This window comes from Ranitomeya variabilis, chromosome 3 (genome assembly GCF_051348905.1).
Source record: "Ranitomeya variabilis isolate aRanVar5 chromosome 3, aRanVar5.hap1, whole genome shotgun sequence".
Taxonomy (NCBI): domain Eukaryota; kingdom Metazoa; phylum Chordata; class Amphibia; order Anura; family Dendrobatidae; genus Ranitomeya; species Ranitomeya variabilis.
The window spans coordinates 120,980,602-121,007,085 of record NC_135234.1 but is presented as its reverse complement, the minus strand read 5'-3'; the positions used below and the strand labels follow the sequence as shown (position 1 = coordinate 121,007,085).

Below are 26,484 nucleotides of genomic sequence, written 5' to 3'. Positions count from 1 at the left end.
TCTTCATTATCATGCAACCCAAAACAACTGTTCAGCACATTTAACTCTCTCCTCCGCCCACCACTGCCACCTCCAACTCCCCTCATCTCTTCTGAGGACTTTGCCACCTACTTCAAAAACAAGATCAACCAAACAAGGCAAACCTTTACTGTTCCACCACCTCAACCACTCCATATACCAGACCTCTGCCCTTCCCTAATACCTTCCCTCTCCAACATCACTGAAGGAGAATTTACTCACCTCCTTTCCAAATCTCACCTCACCACCTGTGCACTTGACCCCACCCCTTCCCACCTGCTCCCCAACCTCACTAACATGCTCATTCCAGCCCTAACCCATCTCTTCAAACTATCGCTATCTTCTGATACCTTCCCCTCTGCCTTCAAACATGCCACCATCACACCCATCCTCAAAAAAGCTAACCTTGATCCAACTACTATGCCCAGCTATCGCCCCATATCACTGGTCCCGTTTGCTTCCAAACTCCTTGAGCAGCATGCCCATGCTCAACTTTCTTCCCACCTCTCATCTAACTCTCTCCTTGACAACCTCCAATCTGGCTTCCACCCCGACCACTCCACTGAAACTGCTCTGACCAAAATTACTACTGACTCGAGATGAGCGGTGTATGAGTCGAACTGTTCGCCAATTTAAAATTCGAGCTGTTTTGGGCAGTGTTCGAGTCATTCGACAAACCCGAACAATTTGCTTAAAATTCGTCTGTTCGAGTTTCTGTTTGATAACTGTTCGTACACCAAAAGCCTAGCTTGATTTGCACATTAAAACTGTTTATCATTGTCAATGGACTGTTTCAGTGTATAGTGGGCGGGGGGGGGCGGGGGATAGATCTGTGCTGAAATAACGCCGATCTCCATTTTTTTTTCTTTCCCGCATTTACAGAGGGGCGGTGCAGTCTCTCAGCCTATCAGCAGTGCGCACACACACATCAATGTGCACGTGATGCACACAAGCAAGGGCATGTGTCATTGGCTGTGTATGTCACGTGTCCTTGCCCAATGAGAACCAGACAATTGCCCCGTCGTCACCATTTCCTCACTGCTGCAGCTTAGTGTTAGACGGCACCGCTGCTGCTGTGGGCGCTATACAGACTAAGGCTGGTTTCACACTTGCGTTTTGATCTGCAGCGTTTGTACAGAAAAAAATGCATGCGTTTTTTTCCCCTATGTTTAACATTAAAAACGCATGCGTTTTTTTGTACGCGTTTGGCCGCGTTTAACGACGCATGCGTTTTTTTGCTGCATGCGTTCTGTTGCTGAAATGCGACATGTAGTAATTTCTAGAGGCGTTTCTTTGCGGCAAAAAAACGTATTGTTGTCTATGTAAACGCATGCGTTTTTAAGCACATGCGTTTGCTTGCGTTAAAAACGCATGCGTTTTTATAGAAAAAAACAAGAATACACCCTAAGGCACCCCCCACCATCAAGGTGATAAAGGGATCCTAACCCTTGTTGTGCGCATGTCAGCAGAGTAGCCCATCTGTGAAACTAACTATACCGCCTGTGTATCTCTATTTTTACTGCATCTAATCCAGTTAATAGTTTTGGGCCTAGGAGCAGTGTCTGTACGTCAGCAGAGTAGCCCGCCTGTGAAACAAACTATACCGCCTGTGTATCTCTATTTTCACTGCATCTAATCCAGTTAATAGTTTTGGGCCTAGGAGCAGTGTCTGCACTGTCCGACGAGCCCTGGTGCAATATGTTATGACGTATAGCCTGGGCCAACGAGCTCAAGAGGTGGGGCAAATCACGCTGCAGGAGTGGACTCAGATCTGGGACCTATGCACCCTTCTGCACAGTTTTGAAGTAGCATGAAGATGTTTAGTGCTGACGATGCCATTATCAGCATGACCATTCCAGTGATTTACATGCTGGAGCACACCTTGGAGCACAGTGTTTGTAGTCATGTGGTGGAACAAGAGGAGGAGGAGGAACAGGAGGTGTCGTATGCAGAAGGGATCATATCTCCAAGGTCAAGAAGGTTGGCAGCACCAAGGCGGCTGGCATTGGAGGCTGGGGGAGAGGGATTACCGAGGGCGCATGGTAGCAGCCAAACTGTTGAGGAAGGTGCAGGAGGCGAGGAAGACGTGGAGGACGAACTTCCTCAAATTTCTGTTGTGCGAGGTTGGGTGGAGAGGGCAGACGAAGGAAGCATGATTCTCACCTCGCCACCACCAAGACAACAAAGACTTGGTCCTCCTGGATGCGCAAGACACATGAGTGCCTTCTTGCTGCACTACCTGCAACATGACCCTCGGACTGTCAGAATCCAAAGTAATGCTGACTACTGGGTTGCCACACTCTTAGATCCCTGGTACAAAAGCAAATTTGGCAAAATAATTCCTGCCATAGAAAGGGATTCACGCATGCAGGAGTATCAGCAGAGACTGTTACAGAATCTAACATCTGCTTTTCCACAAAACACCAGTGGTGCACGTAGTCAATCTCTGAGTTCTAACTTGCCAACCGTGGGACTATCTAGTCATCACTCTAACCGTAACAGTAACATCGTATCTGGTGGTAACAGCAATTTTTTCCAATCGTTTCAAGATTTTTTTAGACCATCCTTTGCAAGGCCACAGGAGACAAGAAGTCTGACGCACAGCCAATGCCTAGAGAGGATGGTACAAGACTATCTCCAAGATAACATAAATGCCATGACTGTGGAACTGGACCCTTGCTCATTTTGGGCTTCCAATCTTGAAAAATGGCCTGAGCTCGCCACTCACGCCTTGGAGATCTTGTCGTGCCCCGCAGCCAGCGTTCTCTCTGAGTGTGGTGTGCTGACAGATAAGCGCACGCGGCTGTCCAGTGACAATGTAGACAGACTAACGTTCATCAAGATGAACAAATCCTGGATCTGCAAGGACTTTTCTACCCCTGTGTCATCTTGGGGAGACTAAAAGCTTGATGATTTTTGAAAATCACCTTGCCAAACGTTTAAAAAAAAAAAACTCTGCCGAAATTGATGTCACTTAAGTGGTGTCTGTGGCCGAATTTTTTGAAAAAATGGAGACTCTTTTATTTAGTCCCCTTGCTGAGTTTTACATGACGTTGCCATCGTCAATTCCAGGTGGGTGGGGTCATCTGCAGAGTTGTTTACTCATACTATGGCCTGGGATTCAGAGGTCTGCTCCAAAGCTTCAGTGTCTGCTAGTCAGCAGAGTAGCCCAGCCACCCACTGCCTGTTTACCTAAGTACTATTTTTAATGGCATCTGGCCCAGGAAATCCTTTTGGGCCTAGTAGAATTTGGTGCTACTCAGCAGTGTACCCCACCCATGAAGCAAGCTACACCTCCTGTTTACCTAAGTACTATTTTTTAACGGCATCTGGCCCAGGAAATCCTTTTGGGCCTAGTAGAATTTGGTGCTACTCAGCAGCGTACTTCACCCATGAAGCAAGCTACACCTCCTGTTTACCTAAGTACTATTTTTAATGGCATCTGGCCCAGGAAATCCTTTTGGGCCTAGTAGAATTTGGTGCTACTCAGCAGCATACCCCACCCATGAAACAAGCTACACTGCCTGTTTACCTGAGTACTATTTTTAATGGCATCTAGCCCAGGAAATCCTTTTGGGCCTAGTAGAATTTAGTGCTACTCAGCAGCGTACCCCACCCATGAAGCAAGCTACAATGCCTGTTTACCTAACTACTATTTTGTAACGGCATCTGGCCCAGGAAATCCTTTTGGGCCTAGTAGCAATTTCTGCTACTCAGCAGAGTACCCCACCCATAAAGCAAGCTACACCGCCTTCTTTCTTTCTCAATCTAACCCCTCGGCTCTGGGGTGTCCACTCTCCCTCCAGCTCTCTCCTTCTCACAGGTGAACTACCGCGTGTTTTCACACTGTGGCGAATCTTTTGGGCCCAGGCATAAGAAGTCGTCGAGGTAATGGATAATATGTGCCACCTTACAAATGTCCATGACGACACATTTGAGGAAGCAACTAAACGCCTCAAATAGTGAGCAGGATATGGAGCACCCCATGGGCAAACAGCGATCTATGTAGCATGCTCCTTCACAGAAGCAGCCCAATGGGAGGACACTATTTGGAGGCACAGGTAGTAACCGGAACGCCCCCTCAATGTCTGTTTTGGCCAATAGGGTGCCCCTTACCAACTTCTTGACCCACCTGATTGCCTCGTCAAAGGAGGTACAGTACATAGTACTGTACTTGGTTCCGCGTCGATGTTGTCATTGACTGACGTGCCCCTTGGATATGACAAATGGTGGATTAGTCTGAATGTATTGGGTTCATTTTTTGGCACAACTGCCAACGGGGGTACCACTACGTCTTCTAATGAAAGTGTTCTGAATGGACCCGCCGCCATTCTACCTAAAGATATTTCTTTTTTTATTTTTTTTGTCAAGATGGGTGTTGGTAGAGTGAGTTTAGAGTTTAACTCCAGCCTTTCTTAATTTTAGAAGGGCATGACATGCCTATATCTGTGTCTCCTCCTCCTTTTACTCCTCCACCTCTTTTCTCTCCGCATTACTATATGTAGTTGTGACTTTTCCATGTGTTTGTTGTGTCTTCTGAGCAGTTTGTCAGCTTTTGGACACCTTTTAAGGTGTTTTCTATGTGTTTTCCATGTGTTTGTATGTGTTTGTGTTTGCCTGCCATTGGTTTCAATGGGGTTCGGTGTTGTTCGTCGAACACCTCCCTGTTCGACGAACCGAACCCGAACACTAGGGAGGTGGCTCATCTCTACTACTGACTTACTCACACTCAAAGCTAATAGACAGTTCTCTGTCCTCCTCCTTCTCGACCTGTCCTCTGCTTTCGATATAGTCGACCACTGCCTACTGCTACAGATTCTTTCTTCCCTTGACATCAAAGGCCTTGCCCTGTCCTGGATTGCCTCATACCTTTCCGAGCACACATTTAGCGTTTCCCACTCCCACACTACCTCCTCATCCTGCCCTCTCTCTGTTGGAGTCCCCCAAGGCTCTGTCCTAGGGCCCCTACTTTTTTCCATCTATACCCTTGGCCTAGGACAACTCATAAAGTCCTATGGCTTCCAGTACCACCTGTATGCGAACGACACTCAGATCTACCTCTCTGGCCCAGATGTCACCTTTCTGCTGTCCAGAATCACGGAGTGTCTATCAGCCATATCCTCCTTCTTCAGCTCTTGCTTCTTAAAACTCAATGTAGACAAAACCGAACTCATCGTCTTTCCCCCATCTCGCATATCCCCCCTACCTGATCTATCTATTACGGTAAACGGCATCAAGCTCTCTCTCACACCTGAAATCCGCTGCCTTGGGGTAACTTTCTACTCTGCCCTGTCTTTCAAACTGCACGTCCAAACTCTTGCCACCTCCTGTCGCCTCCAACTCAAAAATATTGCCAGAATCCATCCTTTCCTCAGCCCACAATCTACTAAAAATTTGTGCATGCCCTCATAATTTCCTGCCTCGATTACTGCAACACCCTCCTCTGTGGCCTCCCCGCTAACTCTCTTGTACCACTCCAGTCTGTCCTCAACTTTGCTGCCCGGCTGATCCTCCTCGCTACTCCCCTACTTCTCCCACTCTGCAAATCCCTCTCTGGCTCCCAATTCTCCAACGAATCCAGTTCAAACTACTAACACTGATCTAAAAAGCCTTCCACAACCTGTCCCCTCCCTATATCTCTGAACTAATCTCCTACTATCTTCCCTCACGTAATCTTTGATCCTCCCAAGACCTTCTACTCTCCTCCACACTTATTTGTTCCTCACACAACCGCCTCCAAGATTTTTCCCAAATATCCCCCATCCCCTGGAATTCCACTCCTCAACACGTCCGATTATCCACCACCCTCGGATCCTTCAGATGGAACCGGAAAGCCTACAGCCTGCTATAACCATTCTGCCACCTCCCCACCCACCCGATCTGCCACGTCACCACAGCCAGAGCTGCCGCATCACCACCACCAGAACTGCCGCCTCACCACCACCACCAGAGCTGCCGTCTCACCACCACCAGAGCTGCCGCACCCCTGACCTTCTGTCTCTTCCCCATTATCCTGTAGACTGTAAGTCCACAAGGACTGTACCAGTCTGTCATTGTAAATTTGTTTACTGTAAACGATATCTATAACCCTGTACGTAACCCCTTTTCTCATATACAGCACCATGGAATTAATGGTGCTATAGAAATAATAATAATAATAATAATGAGGGGTTTTGGACATTGGGATGCAAGAAAAATTGGAGGACATCGGGTCTGTAGTTTCTTTACCTTTAATTGTAGGTGCAGTCCAGAGCACAGGTAACAGGTGCCATTAGAGATCCGGGCAGCATGGAAGCAGTTCAGAATTCCCCTAGCCAGGTGGGGTTGGAAGCCTCCCTACTGTGCTGCTCTCTGGGTTCCTGATGCTTGTAGTTCTCCTCAAGTCCTTCTCTCCGTCTGTCCACTTAGTGAAACGCTAACAGCATGGCAGGCAGCTTGATCCTTTCCCAGGTGTCACTCAATCGTGGTGACTCCAGGCTCTGATATGCAGCTGTGCCTTCGGGTGTCAGTTGTGGCCAGGAGACCTGCAATCTCCTGTCATCTGCATTGGGCTGCCGGTCATGCAGTTCACACACAACCACGGACTTCGGTGTCCGCTCTCTTGCACTCAGTCCTGGGGTGAGCTCAGTTGCAGCTCCACTCCCAGGCTCTCCTCACATGCTTCTTCATCTCCCTTCACTGTTTCACACTGAACTCACTAACCCCGCCTCCAGACCAGAACTTATAGGGAAGCTACCCTGAAACCAGGTTTAGAGCTCCCCCTTCTGGTCTGGAGTCAGGAAAGGTGATGTATGCCAGCGTACCTGCTAAGGGAATCCCTTCTTGCTTCCAGGCATGGCATCACCCCCTGTGAGGGAGGCAATGCCACTGTGGAAACCGGACTCCTGGGGTGCCACAGTTCTCCCCCACCCTCATCATTGTTGTCCCCACCCTTAAATATTGTTCTTTCCAACATACCTGTCCTCTCCCCCACCACACCTCAGTTTCCTCTCCACCAGCCATCATTGTTCTCCTCCCATTATTGTACTCCCCATCATTGTTCTCCCTCACCCTCATCATTGACCTTCCCCACCCTCATCATTGTTCTTCCCAATCACCTCTGTGTCATCTCCCCAGTGTATTGCTTTAAAAAAAACACCACCACTCACCTCTCTGTCCGTTCCCCCACAGCATCATCTTCACTGGCAGCTTTATTTCTCTGACACAGGTGCATGCTGCTTGCTGATGTCATCAAGCTGGTATTACTGTCCTTGGTAACCACAGCCTCCTATACAGTATGATATCCACAACAGCCCACCAATATATACTATGATTTCCATGACCGCACCCATTAAGTAAGGTGTCCACCACAGTCCCCCATTATATAGTGTCACACCATATATAATATGATGGCCTACACAACACCACATATAGTATTATGGGACCCCAGACACCTTATACATTATAATGTCCCACACAGTATGGTATTCACCACAGCCCCCAATAAACAGTACGATGTCCACCACAGTCCCCCAGAAAATATTTTCACCACAATCACCTCTACAGAATAATGACCACCACAGTGCCCTATGCAGATGGGTCACAACAGCCTCCAATACAGTATGGTCACTACAGACCCAAGTATAAAAATAAATACAAGGCCGACAGCACATCTGACAAAGTATAACAGGAACAGAGGCCGAGGATGCCCGTCCTATATCCACCGGACCCAGGTGGAAGAGCACATACCATAAGTTGAAGTGAAGGACCGCATCCAATCAAGGTGAGAGTGAAAAAATCTTCTTTATTGTGCCATAAAATGCGACGTTTCAACCCAATTGGGTCTTTATCAAGCCAACCCCAACTGGGTTGAAACGTCGCATTTTATGGCACAATAAAGAAGATGTTTTCACTCTCACCTTGATTGGATGCTGTCCTTCACTTCAACTTACAGATCCAAGTATGTCCCCTACAGCTCTCTATACACTATGGTCATCACAGCCCCTTTACAGTATAATGTTTCTACAGCCCCTAGTATTATGTCCCCCACAGCCAAATATACAGTATGTCCCCCCACAGCTCCCTATAAAGACTTCACAGCAAGCCCTCAGTATAATGTTAACCATAGCCAGCCCCATTATGTCCCCCACAGTCAGCAGCCTCCAGTATTATGTCCCCCACAATTGCCAGCCCCCAGTATTGTCCTTCCTAGCCAGGAAGCAAGGAGCAAGCAGCCCCAAGTAGTATGCCCCACAGTCAGCAGCCCGCCATAATTATGCCAACAGGCAGTCCCCCGTATTATGGTCTCCTACAGCCAGCCCCTTTTGATGGCCCACATTCAGTGACCATAAAATATAAGAATAATGATAAAAAGCTTATACTTGCCTAATCCATACTCCCTGTCCAGCGGAGCCTCTGTCTCTTCTCCTATCCTGCACAGCAGTAGACGCTGCACAGCTCGATAATGTCATTGCATTGTGCCATCCAACACCCCCTGTGTGCGCCATCTCCAGCAGAGTGCAGGCTGGAAGTGGCCTGCTTTTGATGGAGTTCCTGAAGAACATAATTGATAAACAAAATAAAAACAAAAACACATAAAGTGACAACAGGCAGAGAAAATTCATAATGATTTGTAGGGAATTGCACAGTCAGTTGTAGCACCCCTAGTCTACACATTATATACAGTGGGGCAAAAAAGTATTTAGTCAGTCAGCAATAGTGCAAGTTCCACCACTTAAAAAGATGAGAGGCGTCTGTAATTTACATCATAGGTAGACCTCAACTATGGGAGACAAACTGAGAAAAAAAATCCAGAAAATCACATTGTCTGTTTTTTTATCATTTTATTTGCATATTATGGTGGCAAATAAGTATTTGGTCAGAATCAAAATTTCATCTCAATACTTTGTAATACATCCTTTGTTGGCAATGACAGAGGTCAAACGTTTTCTGTAAGTCTTCACAAGGTTGCCACACACTGTTGTTGGTATGTTGGCCAATTCCTCCATGCAGATCTCCTCTAGAGCAGTGATGTTTTTGGCTTTTCGCTTGGCATCACGGACTTTCAACTCCCTCCAAAGGTTTTCTATAGGGTTGAGATCTGGAGACTGGCTAGGCCACTCCAGGACCTTGAAATGCTTCTTACGAAGCCACTCCTTCGTTGCCCTGGCGGTGTGCTTTGGATTATTGTCATGTTGAAAGACCCAGCCACGTTTCATCTTCAATGCCCTTGCTGATGGAAGGAGGTTTGCACTCAAAATCTCATGATACATGGCCCCATTCATTCTTTCATGTACCCGGATCAGTCGTCCTGGCCCCTTTGCAGAGAAACAGCCCCAAAGCATGATGTTTCCACCACCATGCTTTACAGTAGGTATGGTGTTGGATGGATGCAACTCAGTATTCTTTTTCCTCCAAACACGACAAGTTGTGTTTCTACCAAACAGTTCCAGTTTGGTTTCATCAGACCATAGGACATTCTCCCAAAACTCCTCTGGATCATCCAAATGCTCTCTAGCAAACTTCAGACGGGCCCGGACATGTACTGGCTTAAGCAGTGGGACACGTCTGGCACTGCAGGATCTGAGTCCATGGTGGCGTAGTGTGTTACTTATGGTAGGCCTTGTTACATTGGTCCCAGCTCTCTGCAGTTCATTCACTAGGTCCCCCCGCGTGGTTCTGGGATTTTTGCTCACCGTTCTTGTGATCATTCTGACCCCACGGGGTGGGATTTTGCGTGGAGCCCCAGATCGAGGGAGATTATCAGTGGTCTTGAATGTCTTCCATTTTCTAATTATTGCTCCCACTGTTGATTTCTTCACTCCAAGCTGGTTGGCTATTGCAGATTCAGTCTTCCCAGCCTGGTGCAGGGCTACAATTTTGTTTCTGGTGTCCTTCGACAGCTCTTTGGTCTTCACCATAGTGGAGTTTGGAGTCAGACTGTTTGAGGGTGTGCACAGGTGTCTTTTTATACTGATAACAAGTTTAAACAGGTGCCATTACTACAGGTAATGAGTGGACTGTGGAGGCAAGGTCATCTGGCGTAGCACCCCATCACTCTCCTTCTTGGTCAAATAGCCCTTACACAGCCTGGAGGTTTGTTTGGGGTCATTGTCCTGTTGAAAAATAAATGATGGTCCAACTAAACGCAAACCACATGGAATAGCATGCCGCTGCAAGATGCTGTGGTAGCCATGCTGGTTCAGTATGCCTTCAGTTTTGTATAAATCCCCAACAGTGTCACCAGCAAAGCACCCCCACACCATCACACCTCCTCCTTCATGCTTCACGGTGGGAACCAGGCATGTAGAGTCCATCCTTTCACCTTTTCTGCGTTGCACAAAGACAAGGTGGTTGGAACCAAAGATCTCAAATTTGAACTCATCAGACCAAAGCACAGATTTTCACTGTTCTAATGTCCATTCCTTGTGTTCTTTAGTCCAAACAAGTCTCTTTTGCTTGTTGCCTGTCCTTAGCAGTGGTTTCCTAGCAGCTATTTTACCATGAAGGCCTGCTGCACAAAGTCTCCTCTTAACAGTTGTTGTAGAGATGTGTCTGCTGCTAGAACTCTGTGTGGCATTGACCTGGTCTCTAATCTGAGCTGCTGTTAACCTGCGATTTCTAAGGCTGGTGACTCGGATAAACTTACCCTCAGAAGCAGAGGTGACTCTTGGTCTTCCTTTCCTGGGGCGGTCCTCATGTGAGCCAGTTTCTTTGTAGCGCTTGATGGTTTTTGCCACTGCACTTGGGGACACGTTAAAAGTTTTCCCAATTTTTCAGACTGACTGACCTTCATTTCTTAAAGTAATGATGGCCACTTGTTTTTCTTTACTTAGCTGCTTTTTTCTTGCCATAATACAAATTCTAACAGTCTATTCAGTAGGACTATCAGCTGTGTATCCACCAGACTTCTGCACAACACAACTGATGGTCCCAACCCCATTTATAAGGCAAGAAATCCCACTTATTAAACCTGACAGGACACACCTGTGAATTGAAAACCATTCCCGGTGACTACTTTTTGAAGCTCATCAAGAGAATGCCAGGAGTGTGCAAAGCAGTCATCAAAGCAAAAGGTGGCTACTTTGAAGAACCTAGAATATAAGACATAATTTCAGTTGTTTCACACTTTTTTGTTAAATATATAATTCCACATGTGTTATTTCATAGTTTTGTTGCCTTCAGTGTGAATGTAGAATTTTCATTGTCATGAAAATACAGAAAAATCTTTAAATGAGAAGGTGTGTCCAAACTTTTGGTCTGTACTGTATGTGTGAGACATGTGTGTGTCTGTGTATATATATTATAACGTAGCATATTTATATCTTTTTATGTTCATTCTGTTGTGCAAATTACTGCACGGGCTGTACTTTCTGCTGTTTTAGTGAGTTTATGAAAACCATTTATGACATTTCTCATTTCAGCCGTGGTTCGGTAATTGACCCCCTTCTGTCTAGACACTGCATTTATTGCATTTGCAGGCCTAAGTTGGTGCAAAGCACAGTCACACAAGTCACTTTGTTTTGTTGATGTGTTACATATAACCTTTTGCATAATGATTGGATGAATATAACTAGTTACCTGCACCTATTTGGCTGAGAGAAGTTCTCCTTTCGCACCTGGTTATCAGGCCTGTTTCATGAGCGTTCGCTTACATTTTTATCAGGTGTGAAAATGAGCAAAAGGGGATCAATGCAGTCAGTAACAGGGAGGCACAGGTTCAGTAAAAATAGAGGCTTCTTCTGTTCTTTTTCGTTGGTGTATTGGTGTACAGGATGGATATAAACAAGTCATATATTAAGTACGGTGCTATGACAGCTCTATGTCCGATACCTCAAGGTAAAAACAGATGCATAATACTTTTAGGCAACATTCCCACGATGAGCATTGGGTGGATATTTTTCATGTTGCGTGTTTTTGTGCAAAAAAACAGTTCTAACAAAGTGGATAAGATTTACAAAAATCTCATGTCCACTCTGTCAACGCTGCATAAACTGAGGGAGAGAGGAGGGGAAGGGAAAAGTTGGAGCTTGAGGCTATGTGAACACGTTGCAGTTTTTACCGCGGAACCGCAGCGATTTTGACGCTGCGGGTCCGCAGCAGTTTCCATTGCGTTTACAGTTACATGTAAACCTATGGAAACTGCAATCCCCTGTGCACATGCTGCGGGAAAAACCGCGCAGAAACGCAGCGGTTTACAATCTGCAGCATGTCACTTCTTTGTGCGGAATCGCGGCGATTCTGCACACATAGGAATGCATTGATCCGCTTACTTTCTGCATGGGGCTATGCCCACGATGCGGGAAGTAAGCGGATCATGTGTGGATGGTACCTGGGGTGGAGGAGAGGAGACTCTCCTCCAGGCCCTGGGAACCATATTTGTGTAAAAAAAAAAAAAGTAAAATAAAAAATAATGATACACTCACCTCTCAGCGCTGCACGCGGCCGTCCGGTCGCAGGGTTGCTGTGCGAGCAGGGCCTGCAATGACGTCGCGGTCACATGACCGTGACGTCACGAAGGTCCTTCTCGCACAGCATCTTTGGAACCGGACCGCCGCGTGCAGCGCCGAGGAGATCGGGACGTCGGAGGGTGAGTATAACCATTTTTATTATTTTTAACATTACTATTGATGCTGCATATTGCTGCATATGCAGCATCAATAGTAGGAGTAAACCCGCAGCGGAAACCGCAAGGCAAAAAAAAAAACAGTTTTTTTAAAAAAGAGAGAGACACTCTGCCTGACACGTTTCTGGTGCACCAAGGCGCCCTTAGTCATAGGCTAAGTACTCATAGGCTATGACTAAGGGCGCCGTGGTGCACCAGAAACGCGTCAGGCAGAGAGTCTCTCTCTTTTTTTAAAAAACTGTTTTTTTTAAATGTTCTAATAAACTTGGAAATTTTACCTATACTGGATGGACGTGCTGGAAATTCCCTTCCTCTTTTGCTGCATAAACTGACTTGCAGTGCATTTTTCAAATCCATTTCTCAAATCAAATTTCTCTGGCGGGTACGATGAGCTTTCTGTGTGGAATTTAACCATAGACTTGCATTAGGTATGGAAATTCCACAGGTAAAAAGCACACTTGTGATTTTAGTGCATTTCCACAGTGGAAACGCATCAAAAATGCATGTACTCCTCACTTAAGTAAGGCCCCTTTCACACATCAGTTTTTTGCCATTTGTCACAATCTGATGGCTCGACAGATCCGTCGCAGATTGTGAAAAACTGATGCGACGGATTCATTTTTTGAACGGATCCAACTAGCGGATCTGGCTAATTGGATTGAAGCATGCTCAGTTAAAAAAAATAAATAAATGGAATCTGTCGCCGGATTCCGTCATTTGATGGATCCAGTGCCATAGGCTTCCATTCTAGCAAACGACAGATGGCAACAGATCCGTCGCTGTCCGTTTTTTCGACGTACAAAAAAATGTTACTTTGTCCATTGTCCGTGGCCGCTGGACAAACCATTATCGATGGATCCGGCGATCAACAGATGAAACGTGGGGCAGTCCGTTGCAATCTGTCACTAATACAAGTCTATCAGTCGCCGGATCCGGTTTTTTCAAAATTCGAAGGATTGCGACTGATAGCAAAAAACTGATGTGTGAAAGGGGCCTAAGTCAATAAAGTTCTGTCAAAGTAAAAAAAAAAAAGAAAAAAAAAAAAAAGGCAGTATCAAAATATCAAAAATAAAGCAGCCTTATTAGCATGACATACCAAACAGGCAAAAGTGCAGCATCAAAAGTGCAATAATAATGCATGTTAAAAATATGCACACAAAAACACAATTAAAAAATTCAAGTAACCTACATTACATAATATATAAAATATACATGCACGCACACACACACACACACACACACACACACACACACACACACACACACACACACACACACACACACACACACACACATATATATATATTGTAGAGGTTTGTACTCAGCTGCCTTTGAGGTAGGCACAGGAAGCTGTATTACGAAAATGTCCAGGCAGGTTTATTAAGACTGCATAAACCACTCAAGGAAGCAAACAAAAGAAAAGCCTTTTCCAGCACAAAGTAAAAGGTCTATACAATATTGCGGGTTCGCATACTCAGGATAGTGTCTGGTTCTTTAGGCCTTAGCACCAGAGGTGTATCTAGCGTTTCTGGCACCCGGGGCAAGAATTCATTTTGGCGCCCCCCCCCTCCAAGGACATATGCACCCCGTCAGCCCCATCATTGCCCTCTCCTCCCCCCACACACACACACCATTCACTTCTCTGCACATTCCCCTGCAGCGCGATACACACACACACACACACACACACACACCCAATACTGAGACACACACTCACATACACACACACATTCACACACACACACACACACACACACACACATATTCACACACACACATATTCACACACACACATATTCACACACACATATTCACACACACATATTCACACACACATATTCACACACACACACACACATTCACACACACTCACACACATTCTCACACACATTCACACACACACACATTCACAAACACACACATTCACACACACACATTCACACACACCTCTCACCTCTCCTCGCGCTCTGCTGCAGCAGCTCCATCGCCTTCCTCTGACACAGCCGGCCGCTGAATGATGACGTCATCCAGTGGCGCGTCTGTGTGAGAGGAAGCAGGAAGACAGATCGCTGGGCAGCGGAGCTGCAGGGATTTCTCCCTGCCCGCCGCAGCCACTCTGCAGGGGCTCCCCTCCCCCTCTGCACACATTGGGAGCCGGCACTCTGCAGCTTCTCTGTGCCGGCTGTCAGCTTGACAGTCGGCACAGAGAACAGCTGACTCCCAGACATGGGGTGGCAGAATGCAGCTGCCGGGGGAGACACTGCGGACCGCCGAATTAGGCGGCCCGACTGCGCCCCCCTGCCGGCTGCGCCCGGGGCACTGCCCCGGCTGCCCCCCCTCCCCCCCTAGATACGCCACTGCTTAGCACAGACCAAAGCACAGGAGATCCACACATCTTCAGACACTGAATGAGACACTCGGTCTCCATTTTACCTGCCAAACCATGCCCCTGGGGTGGGGATATGTGAACAGTCATTCCCACCCATCTCTCATGGTTGCTCGTAAATCATAATAATTTGCACTAGCGGCGTCATCACAAATCTAGCCCATGTGCGCACCTTATTCCCATAATGTCACTGCACCTCTGCTTCCGAGGCGTGCACTGCACATGACCGTAAACCATCTTCTGAACTCCTGGTCGTGCGTCTTTGAAGTGAAAATGTAGCTGAGCTGCAGTCAGTACCCAAGAACAGTGACTGCACAGCTCTATGCTCTGTGTACAACTTTGCTGCAAACAACTGATCATAGGGGGTTTCTGGGTGTCGGACCTCAACCTGTCTGATATCGGTGATATAAGTAGTGGACAACCTATTTTTTACAGCCGAGTTATACATGCATTTCATTGGAGGGGTGAGTGTTGATAACTGGAGACTAACCAGTCTGTGACACTATTTGACCACTTTCAAGCTTCAGTATTTTTTTTCCATTATTTTATATCAGTATTTGTAAGCCAAAACCAGAAGTGGGTCCAAAAAACGATGTAGTACACATTTTTTCATTATACTTTTTATCTGTATTCTTATTTTTACATAGAAATACTGATGAAAGTGAAAATGGCTCACCCTAAACAAATGTTTTGCTCTGAAAAGGTTACTATGAATACGGACTACTTATTAACATCTCGATGTGGTTGACCCAGTCCCAGAGCGCGCCTTCTTGAGCTCCCATTGCCCACTACCCCATGATATACTACTGGGGTTTTTTTTATGGCAGCTGGGTCCTGCTGAAGGCCCCAGAGACTAGCTTGTTAAGCTTTAAAGACGTTTTAAAACATTTTTTAAAAAATGAAAAACATCAAATTCAAGTAACCCCACTTTTCACTTTTTAAAAATGGACATGGAAAAAAAGAATAAACATATTATGTAACCACTATAAAGAAGAAAAATAATCTATTTGTCAGAATCGCAAAAAAATGCAATAAAAAGCTATCAATACATAATTTGCATCCAAAAATATCAATAAAATCGTATGCCTTCCCTACAAAAAAAATCCCTCACAGCACTCAATTGATGGAAAAATATAAGTTTTCGGAGACGCAAAACAAATATTATTTTTTTTACACATTTCTGAATTTTTTTCACCATTCTATCAATAAAAAAAAAAAATCTATACAAGTTTGGTATCGACGTAATCGTACTGTCCTGAAGAATCACACTGACAAGTCTTTTTTTTTTATTCCACAATAAGCCTCAAAAATCAAAGGCAGAATTGCATTTTTTTTCTCCATTTCGCTTGCACTTGGAATTTGATCACCTTTTCCATTACAGTGTATGGTAAAATGAATGGTGTCATTCAGAACTACAACTCATCCTGCCAAGAACAAGCCTTATTATGGCTCTTAGAATAGGGAGTAAAAAAAACGAAAGCGCAAAGATGAAAATTGACTGAGGCGAGAAGAGCTTAAAGTTTTGATATCTTTGTTCCAAATGTAAATTCACACTATATTTTAAGTAATACAGATTGAACGGTTTGTTCTGCTTTGTTCTATTTTTCTTTGGTAGATCTTGCTGCTGGGAATATTCATTTATATAGAATGTGGTGGCTGTAAAAAGTTAGTTTCCATGGTGATAGAGTACTAGTATAAATTTATGCTGCCGATTTCAGCAATGCCATATTTTTTTTTTCCTTTTCGACAAGTAAGTTTAATTTAGTAATAGTATACCTCTACTGAAATAGGCAGACAATTCGTAGACCTAGAAATCTGTAAATTTGGGTACAGTGTGAATACTATACAAGTCAGGCATGCAGCTGGAAAATTGGTGGAATGTACTAATCAAGTACTTGTATTTATCTCCAGAAAATAAGCAAACCTTTTAAACCGTAAAGCAGCAGGTTTTTGCTATGTCATCTAACATGATCAAACATGATCGCAGTGTTCCGGCGGTATAGGAAAGCATCGCGCAGGGAGGGGGCTCCCTGCGGGCTTCCCTAAGACCCCCAGAGCAACGCGATGTGATCGCGTTGCTCAGAGCGTCTCTTACCTCCTCTCCCTGCAGGCCCCGGATACAAAATGGCCGCGGGGCTGCATTCGGGTCCTGCAGGGAGGTGGCTTACCAAGCGCCTGCTCAGAGCAGGCGCTGGTAAGCCTACAGCGCTGGAAGTCAGATCGCTGATCTGACAGAGTGCTGTGCAAACTGCCAGATGAGCGATCTGTGATGTCCCCCCCTGGGACAAAGTAAAAAAGTTAAAAAAAATAAAATAAATTTCCACATGTGTAAAAAAAAAAATAAATAAATTAATAAAAAAAAAAATTCCTAAATAACGAAAAAAAAAATTATTATTCCCATAAATACATTTCTTTATCTAAATAATAATAAAAAAACAATAAAAGTGCACATATTTAGTATCGCCGCGTCTGTAATGACCCGACCTATAAAACTGTCCCCCTAGTTAACCCCTTCAGTGAACACCGTAAAAAAAAAAGGCAAAAAACAACGCTTTATTATCATACTGCCGAACAAAAAGTGGAATAACACGCGATCAAAAAGACAGATATAAATAACCATGGTACCGCTGAAAACGTCATCTTGTCCCGCAAAAAACGAGCTGCCATACAGCATCATCAGCAAAAAGTAAAAAAGTTATAGTCCTCAGAATAAAGCGATGCCAAAATAATTATTTTTTTCTATAAAATAGTTTTTATCTTATAAAAGCGCCAAAACATAAAAAAAGATATAAATGAGGTATCGCTGTAATCATACTGACCGGAAGAATAAAACTGCTTTATCAATTATACCAAACGTGGAATGGTATAAACGGGTATAAACGCCCCCCCAAAAAAAAAAAAAATAATAAATTCATGAATAGCTGGTTTTTGGGCATTCTGCCTCACAAAAATCAGAATAAAAAGTGATCAAAAAATGTCACGTGCCCGAAAATGTTACCAATAAAAACGTCAACTCGTCCCGCAAAGAACAAGACCTCACATGACTCTGTGGACCAAAATATGGAAAAATTATAGGTCTCAAAATGTGGAGACGCAAAAACTTTTTTGCTATAAAAAGCATCTTGTGTGACAGCTGCCAATCATAAAAATCCGCTATAAAAAAACGCTATAAAAGTAAATCAAACCCCCCTTCATCACCCCCCTAGTTAGGGAAAAATAATAAAATTAAAAAAATGTATTTATTTCCATTTTCACGTTAGGGCTAGAGTTAGGGTTAGCGTTAGGGCTAGGGTTAGGGTTATGGCTAGGGTTAGGGTTAGAGCTAGGGTTAGGGCTAGGGTTAGGGCTGGGGCTAGGGTTAGGGTTGGGGCTAGGGTTAGGGCTAAAGTTAGGGTTAGGGTTGGGGCTAAAGTTAGGGTTAGGATTGGGGCTAAAGATAGGATTAGGGTTTGGATTACATTTACGGTTGGGATTAGGGTTGGAATTAGAGTTAGGGGTGTGTCAGGGTTAGGGGTGTGGTTAGGGTTACCATTGGGATTAGGGTTAGGGGCGTGTTTGGATTAGGGTTTCAGTTAGAATTGGGGAGTTTCCACTGTTTAGGCACATCAGGGGCTCTCCAAACGCGACATGGCATCCGATCTCAATTCCAGCCAATTCTGAGTTGAAAAAGTAAAATAGTGCTCCTTCCCTTCCGAGCTCTCCCGTGCGCCCAAACAGGGGTTTACCCCAACATATGGAGTATCAGCGTACTCTGGACAAATTGGACAACAACTTTTGGGGTCCAAGTTCTCTTGTTACCCTTGGGAAAATAACAATTTGGTTGGCTAAAAATCATTTTTGCCGGAAAATTTTTTATTTTTTATTTTCATGTCTCTGCGTTGTAAACTGTAGTGAAACACTTGAGGGTTCAAAGTTCTCACAACACATCTAGATAAGTTCCTTGGGATGTCTAGTTTCCAATATGGGGTCACTTTTGGGGGTTTCTACTGTTTGGGTACATCAGGGGCTCTGCAAATGCCACGTGATGCCTGCAGACCAATCCATCTAAGTCTGCATTCCAAATGGCGCTCCTTCCCTTCCGAGCTCTGCCATGCGCCCAAACAGTGGTTCCCCCCCACATACGGGGTATCAGCGTACGCAACACAAATTGGACAACAAATTTTGGGGTCCAATTTCTCCTGTTACCCTTGGGAAAATACAAAACTGGGGGCTAAAAAATCATTTTTGTGGAAAAAAAAAATTATTTTCACGGCTCTGCGTTATAAACTGTAGTGAAACACTTGGGGGTTCAAAGCTCTCAAAACACATCTAGATAAGTTCCTTAGGGGGTCTACTTTCCAAAATGGTGTCACTTGTGGGGGGTTTTAATGTTTAGGCACATCAGGGGCTCTCCAAACGCGACATGGTGTCCCATCTCAATTTTGCATTGAAAAGTCAAACGGCGCACCTTTCCTTCCGAGCTCTGCCATGCGCCCAAACAGTCGTTTACCCCCACATATCAGGTATCAGCGTACTCAGGACAATTTGCACAACAACTTTTGGGGTCCAATTTCTTCTCTTTCCCTTGGGAAAATAAAAAATTGGGGGCGAAAAGATCATTTTTGTGAGAAAATATGATTTTTTATTTTTACGGCTCTGCATTATAAACTTCTGTGAAGCACTTGTTGGGTCAAAGTGCTCACCATACATCTAGATAAGGTTCTTAGGGGGTCTACTTTCCAAAATGGTGTCATTTGTGGGGGGTTTCATTGTTTAGCCACATCAGGGGTTCTCCAAACGCAACACGGCGTCCCATCTCAATTCCAGTCAATTTTGCATTGAAAAGTCAAATGGCGTTCCTCCCCTTCCAAGCTCTGCCATGCACCCAAACAGTGGGTTACCCCCACATATGGGGTATCAGCGTACTCAGGACAAATTGTACAACAACTTTTGGGGTTCGTTTTCTTCTGTTACCCTTGGTAAAATAAAACAAATTGGAGCTGAAATAAATTTTTGTGAAAAAAAGTTAAATGTTCATTTTTATTTAAACATTCCAAAAATTCCTGTGAAACACCTGAAGGGTTAATAAACTTCTTGAATGTGGTTTCAAGCACCTTGAGGGGTGCAGTTTTTAGAATGGTGTCACACCTGGGTATTTTCTATCATATAGTCCCCTCAAAATGACTTCAAATGAGATGTGGTCCCTAAAAAAAAATGGTGTTGTAAAAATGAGAAATTGCTGGTCAACTTTTAACCCTTTCAACTCCCTAACAAAAAAAAATTTGGGTTCCAAAATTGTGCTGATGTAAAGTAGACATTATTATAGTATTTTGTGTGACATATCTCTGTGATTTAAGGGCTTAAAAATGCAAAGTTGGAAAACTGCGAAATTTTCAAAATTTTCGCCAAATTTCAGTTTTTTCACAAATAATCGCAAGTTATATTGAAGAAAGTTTACCACTATCATGAAGTACAATATGTCACGAGAAAACATTGTCAGAATCGCCAAGATCCGATGAAGCGTTCCAGAGTTATAACCTCATAAAGGGACAGTGGTCAAAATTGTAAAAATTGGCCCGGTCATTAACGTGCAAACCACCCTCGGGGCTTAAGGGGTTAACTCATTCTGCAGCCTGCAATAGACAGCGCAACACAAAAGCTCCATGAGGCTACTTTCACACATTAGGTTTTCGGCGTCAGGCTCAATCTGGCTAATTTAAAAAAAAAAACGGAACCGGCGATTGTTGCTGCCGAATACTTTTTTTTTTCCCATAGACTTGTATTAGTGCCTGATTGCGCCTGATGACCTTGTGTTTCATCCGGTTTTCGCTGGATCCGGCAAATCTTCTGTTTCCGGTTTCTTGAAAAAATGTCCAGAGCAACGTTTTTTGTCTCCGGCGAAAAAGCCAGAAGCGCCAGATCTGGCGCTTCCGGCTGTTTGCTAGAATGGAAGTCTATGGAAGCCGGAAGGTGCCGGATCCGGAAAATGACAGATTCTGGTTTTTTAAACTGAGCATGCTCCAAATTTTTTTTTTTATTTCTATAATCTAGATATGCTAGCCGGATCCGTCGAAAAATCGGATCTGTCGCATCAGTTTTTCACAATCTGCGCCGTATCCAGTTTCTTTAATTTACACATTAATGTTGTTTCGATCCCGATACCACAAAAGTATCGGATCTCGGTATCGGAATTCCGATACCCACAAGTATCAGCCGATACCCGATACTTGCGGTATCGGAATGCTCAACACTAGTGAAGAGCCATTGTGAGGTGTCCTGATTGTGATCTATTATGAGGGAGTTCCTGGTAGTGAGGTGTGAAGATCCATTGTGAGGTGTGAAGAGCCATTGTGAGGTGTCCTGATTGTGATCTATTGTGAGGGAGTTTCTGGTAGTGAGGTGTTAGGGTACCGTCTCACAGTGGCACTTTTGTCGCTACCACTGTACGATCCGTGACGTTCCAGCGATATCCATACGATATCGCTGTGTCTGACACGCAGCAGCGATCAGGGATCCTGCTGAGAATCGTACGTCGTAGCAGATCGTTTGGAACTTTCTTTCGTCGTTGGATCTCCCACTGTCATCGCTGGATCGTTGTGTGTGACAGCGATCCAGCGATGCGTTCGCTTGTAACCAAGGTAAACATCGGGTTACTAAGCGCAGGGCCGCGCTTAGTAACCCGATGTTTACCGTGGTTACCAGCGTAAAAGTAAAAAAAAACAAATAGTACATACTCACATTCCGGTGTCTGTCCCCCGGCGTTCTGCTTCTCTGCACTGTGAGCGCCGGCCAGCCGGAAAGCGAGCACAGCGGTGACATCACCGCTGTGCTCGCTTTCCGGCTGGCGCAGACACAGTGCAGAGAAGCAGAACGCCGGGGGACAGACACCGGAATGTGAGTATGTACTGTTTGTTTTTTTTTTACTTTTACGCTGGTAACCACAGTAAACATTGGGTTACTAAGCGCGGCCCTGCGCTTAGTAACCCGATGTTTACCCTGGTTACCCGGGGACTTCAGCATCGTTGGTCGCTGGAGAGCGGTCTGTGTGACAGCTCCCCAGCGACCACACAACCACTTACCAACGATCACGGCCAGGTCGTATCGCTGGTCGTGATCGTTGGTAAATCGTTATGTGAGACGGTACCCTTAGCCATGTCTTGGTATAGGAGGATGAGCATTAATGTTTCCCAACTAATCATGGAGGTAATATTTTTTTAAATTTGTGATATATCTATCTATCCGATTGTTTGCAATGGTACACTTTGCGATGCTCATGTGCTGTTATGTACATGTTCATGTGTTCTGCATGTGTATGTTTGTATCTTCCTTGTCATGAATGTTGGCTTCATTTCATCTTGCATTTGGTAATTACTTTTTCATTTATTTTTCCAAGGTGGAAGCAATGCCTGTAATTTGGGATGTAGCTTGCCCAAACTACAGTGATCGTCAAAAAAAGGCCAACGCATGGCATGTAATTCGCCGTAAATTGTTCCCCCGCTGGGATGAAGGCGATGCTAAGCTCCACTGGGGTCACTCAACTTTATTATCATGCACAAATAGACAAAAAAACGCACCAAAACCGCACAAAAAACGCATCTGTAAGCAGCTGAAAATTGGCATAAAATACGCAGCAAAAATACGCAGCAAAAAAGTCCTGTGTGAACTTACCCAAAAAACGCACCAAATACGCACCAAAAAAACGCACCTAAATTAGCATAAAAATACGCAGAAAAAATACGCAGAAAAAAAGTCCTGTGTGAACTTACCCTAATACTTTCATGTAAATCCCTGCTCGTTCTGTGCCTCGGAGTCAAGCGGATGGACTGATTCAATGATTATCACATGTCTCAGTACGTGTGTGCTTATGGAAATAACAATTAGTAGGACCACCCCAATAGATTCTTGGGGATTTAATGAATTACAAGTTAGACTGAACATTTTCTCGCAAAGCTATTTATCCTTCTTAGCTCACCCTACTCTGAAAGATGTGATAATACAGTTAGGTCCATATATATTTGGACAAAGACAACATTTTTCTAATTTTGGTTATAGACATTACCACAATTAATTTTAAACAAAACAATTCAGATGCCGTTGAAGTTCAGACTTTCAGGTTTCATTTGAGGGTATCCACATTAAAATTGGATGAAGGGTTTAGGAGTTTCAGCTCATTAACATGTGCCACCCTGTTTTTAAAGGGACCAAAAGTAATTGGACAATTGACTCCAAGGCTATTTCATGGACAGGTGTGGGCAATCCCTTCGTTATGTCATTCTCAATTAAGCAGATAAAAGGCCTGGAGTTGATTTGAGGTGTGGTGCTTGCATTTGGAAGGTTTTGCTGTGAAGTAAACATACGATTAAAGGAGCTCTCCATGCAGGTGAAACAAGCCATCCTTAAGCTGCGAAAACAGAAAAAAACAAGCCGAGAAATTGCTACAATATTAGGAGTGGCAAAATCTACAGTTTGGTACATCCTGAGAAAGAAAGAAAGCACTGGTGAACTCATCAATGCAAAAAGACCTGGGCGTCCACGGAAGACAACAGTGGTGGATGATCGCAGAATAATCTCCATGGTGAAGAGAAACCCCTTCACAACAGCCAACCAAGTGACCAACACTCTCCAGGAGGTCGGCGTATCAATATCCAAATCTACCATAAAGAGAAGACTGCATGAAAGTAAATACAGAGGGTTCACTGCACGGTGCAAGCCACTCATAAGAATCAAGAATAAAAAGGCTAGACTGGACTTTGCTAAAAAAAACATCTAAAAAAGCCAGCACAGTTCTGGAAGAACATTCTTTGGACAGATGAAACCAAGATCAACCTCTACCAGAATGATGGAAAGAGAAAACTATGGCGAAGGCGTGGTACAGCTCATGATCCAAAGCATACCACATCATCTGTAAAACACGGTGGAGGCAGTGTGATGGCTTGGGCATGCATGGCTGCCAGTGGCACTGGGTCACTAGTGTTTATTGATGATGTGACACAGGACAGAAGCAGCCGAATGAATTCTGAGGTATTCAGAGACATACTGTGTGCTCAGATCCAGCCAAATGCAGCCAAACTGATTGGTCGTCGTTTCATACTACAGATGGACAATGACCCAAAACATAAAGCCAAAGCAACCCAGGAGTTTATTAAAGCAAACAAGTGAAATATTCTTGAATGGCCAAGTCAGTCACCTGATCTCAACCCAATTGAGCATGCATTTCACTTGTTAAAGACTAAACTTCAGACAGAAAGGCCCACAAACAAACAGCAACTGAAAACCACCGCAGTGAAGGCCTGGCAGAGCATCAAAAAGGAGGAAACACAGCGTCTGGTGATGTCCATGAGTTCAAGACTTCAGGCAGTCATTGCCCACAAAGGGTTTTCAACCAAGTACTAAAAATGAACATTTTATTTAAAACTATTGAATCTGTCCAATTACTTTTGGTCCCTTTAAAAACAGGGTGGCACATGTTAAAGAGCTGAAACTCCTAAACCTTTCATCCAATTTTAATGTGGATACCCTCAAATGAAAGCTGAAAGTCTGAACTTCATCTGCATCTAAATTGTTTTGTTTAAAATTCATTGTGGTAATGTGTATAACCAAAATTAGAAAAATGTTGACTCTGTCCAAATATATATGGATCTAACTGTATGTGCCTGATCTAGTAACCTTGTGCATCTTAATGAATTCGATGCATTTTACCACTGACATGCACTTTTGTGTGCTTTGTCAGAAATGTTAGTCTGCTTTTTAGCTCTCAGTTCTGCGTACACTACATATCAGAGGTTATAGAGATGAGACAAAGTTCAATTTGGCCAGTTTCGCTTCAGTTCTTCCAAATAAAATTGATTTTAAGAGAAATTACCTAGAAAACGCGATTGTTACTTTCTGAAGTCTCTCCAAACCCATAAGCGTAATAAATGGAAGGAATTAAAAATGCCAGAATACATTGTACTCTCCTGTCTTTAAGTTGCCCCAGCTCTCCAGTTCACTATGGTGATCTTTTCAGGGGCTCTTTCCATCACTGGGGCCCTTAACTGGCCTAACGTGGTCACATGCACGCCGTTGACTTCAATGAAATCTATTGCCCCCCATATAATGTACATCTTTGATGTAAGGATCATGTGGCGCTCCCCATGTGATCACATAGAGTCAATCCCTATCCTCAGCGTGGAAGAACTGAAGCTCAACATAGAGGTAGCTGCAATGGAGATAATGTTAGGACAGGTGAATGCCTTTGATTGGTGAATGTAGTGTATTTTATTATTTTTTACTCTTCCCGACGCTCAAAACCGCAAAACGGCAGCCAGCAGGCTACCATTTTGCTTAATTTCTTTGAATCAAATCTCAAGTTTCCCCAAAAATTCCCAAATTTTGCCAGTGGTTCTTTAGTACTTTATGTACAGAACTCAACCTAGCCTAGCACCTACTTATTAATGTAGGAGATTTATAATAGTTTTTAAGCTTCTTGACATTTTTCTTTAGTATTTTGAAAGGCATAACTCTTTGTGACCAGTGACAGGTGTTTTTTTTTTTTTTTAAACCTGAATGTAGCATTTAATTTCTTTCCTGTGAAGAACACCCTTGCTTCAAGTCTTGACTCTTAAGAGATTGGTCTTATTGGTAACTGTTACAGGAACGTCATCACTGACTTAAATCTAAATTTTGGTAAATAAGACTGTAAATCGGTTGTGTCCAGGAGAGCATTTATGAGCCGGCTAACTGGTTTTCTGAAAGAGGAAATATGGGCATACACCGATCTACAGGAGGAAAGTAGGCTTTATTCTTATGTGAATGTTTCCTTTATTTTTCAGACTTTCCAGCAGTCGTCTCTGCAGCATAAATCCAAGAAAAGAAATAAAGGTAATGTGAATAATTACAAAGTGTGGGAAATAAAGTTCCTGTGAAACTAATGACATTTGGAGAAGCAGCTGGATAAGATGATTCAGGAACTGCAAATATTCTGCGTCTGAAATATCAGATTTCATGTGGGAGGTGATATCAATTATATAAACGCTATATTTCCATCCGAGCTTGTAAACATTTCAATAACTATTCTGTAGCAGGATTACGATGTTTCACAATTAGAACCTGGGTTGTATTAATTCCATTGTTTTTGTCGCGTGGTGCCATATACATAACTGTGCATGTAGTAGCCTGTGCTCTAGTAAGGCTTAGTTATTCTTGTTGTAAAGCTACTTAGGCATTATGTTTGGCCTAACCGTTTTACATGTTTCACCAAATGTAGGTCCCAGATGTATATAGGTATTTAGGTGTTTGCCTATATAGTTGCATATTTCTGTTATTGACTTCCATCTAAAAAAGTTAGAGATTATTCAGGACTATATAAATTTTTCACTGTTGACCTAAGAACCAACAGGTAGGCAGTTGCTAACTACCTGGCTGTTCTACCCAGCCAGATTTCTGCCGGTACAGAGCGTTCACCGACCGCTCCTGACGGCGATTCTGTGGCTTCTGCTAATGTCGCATCATCAGGGCA

At 44.0% G+C, this 26,484-nt stretch overlaps 1 protein-coding gene across 11 annotated transcripts in view; it reads left to right on the top strand.

Annotated features, from left to right (window-relative positions):
* Window positions 1-26,484, top strand: part of CNKSR2 (connector enhancer of kinase suppressor of Ras 2) — a 547,735-nt gene that overhangs the window by 402,610 nt on the left and 118,641 nt on the right. For all 11 annotated transcript variants that reach the window (XM_077294613.1, XM_077294618.1, XM_077294612.1 and 8 more), the window contains one exon: window positions 25,799-25,847. In XM_077294613.1, the coding sequence (XP_077150728.1) occupies window positions 25,799-25,847 (49 nt within the window). The remainder of the gene's footprint in view (window positions 1-25,798; window positions 25,848-26,484) is intronic.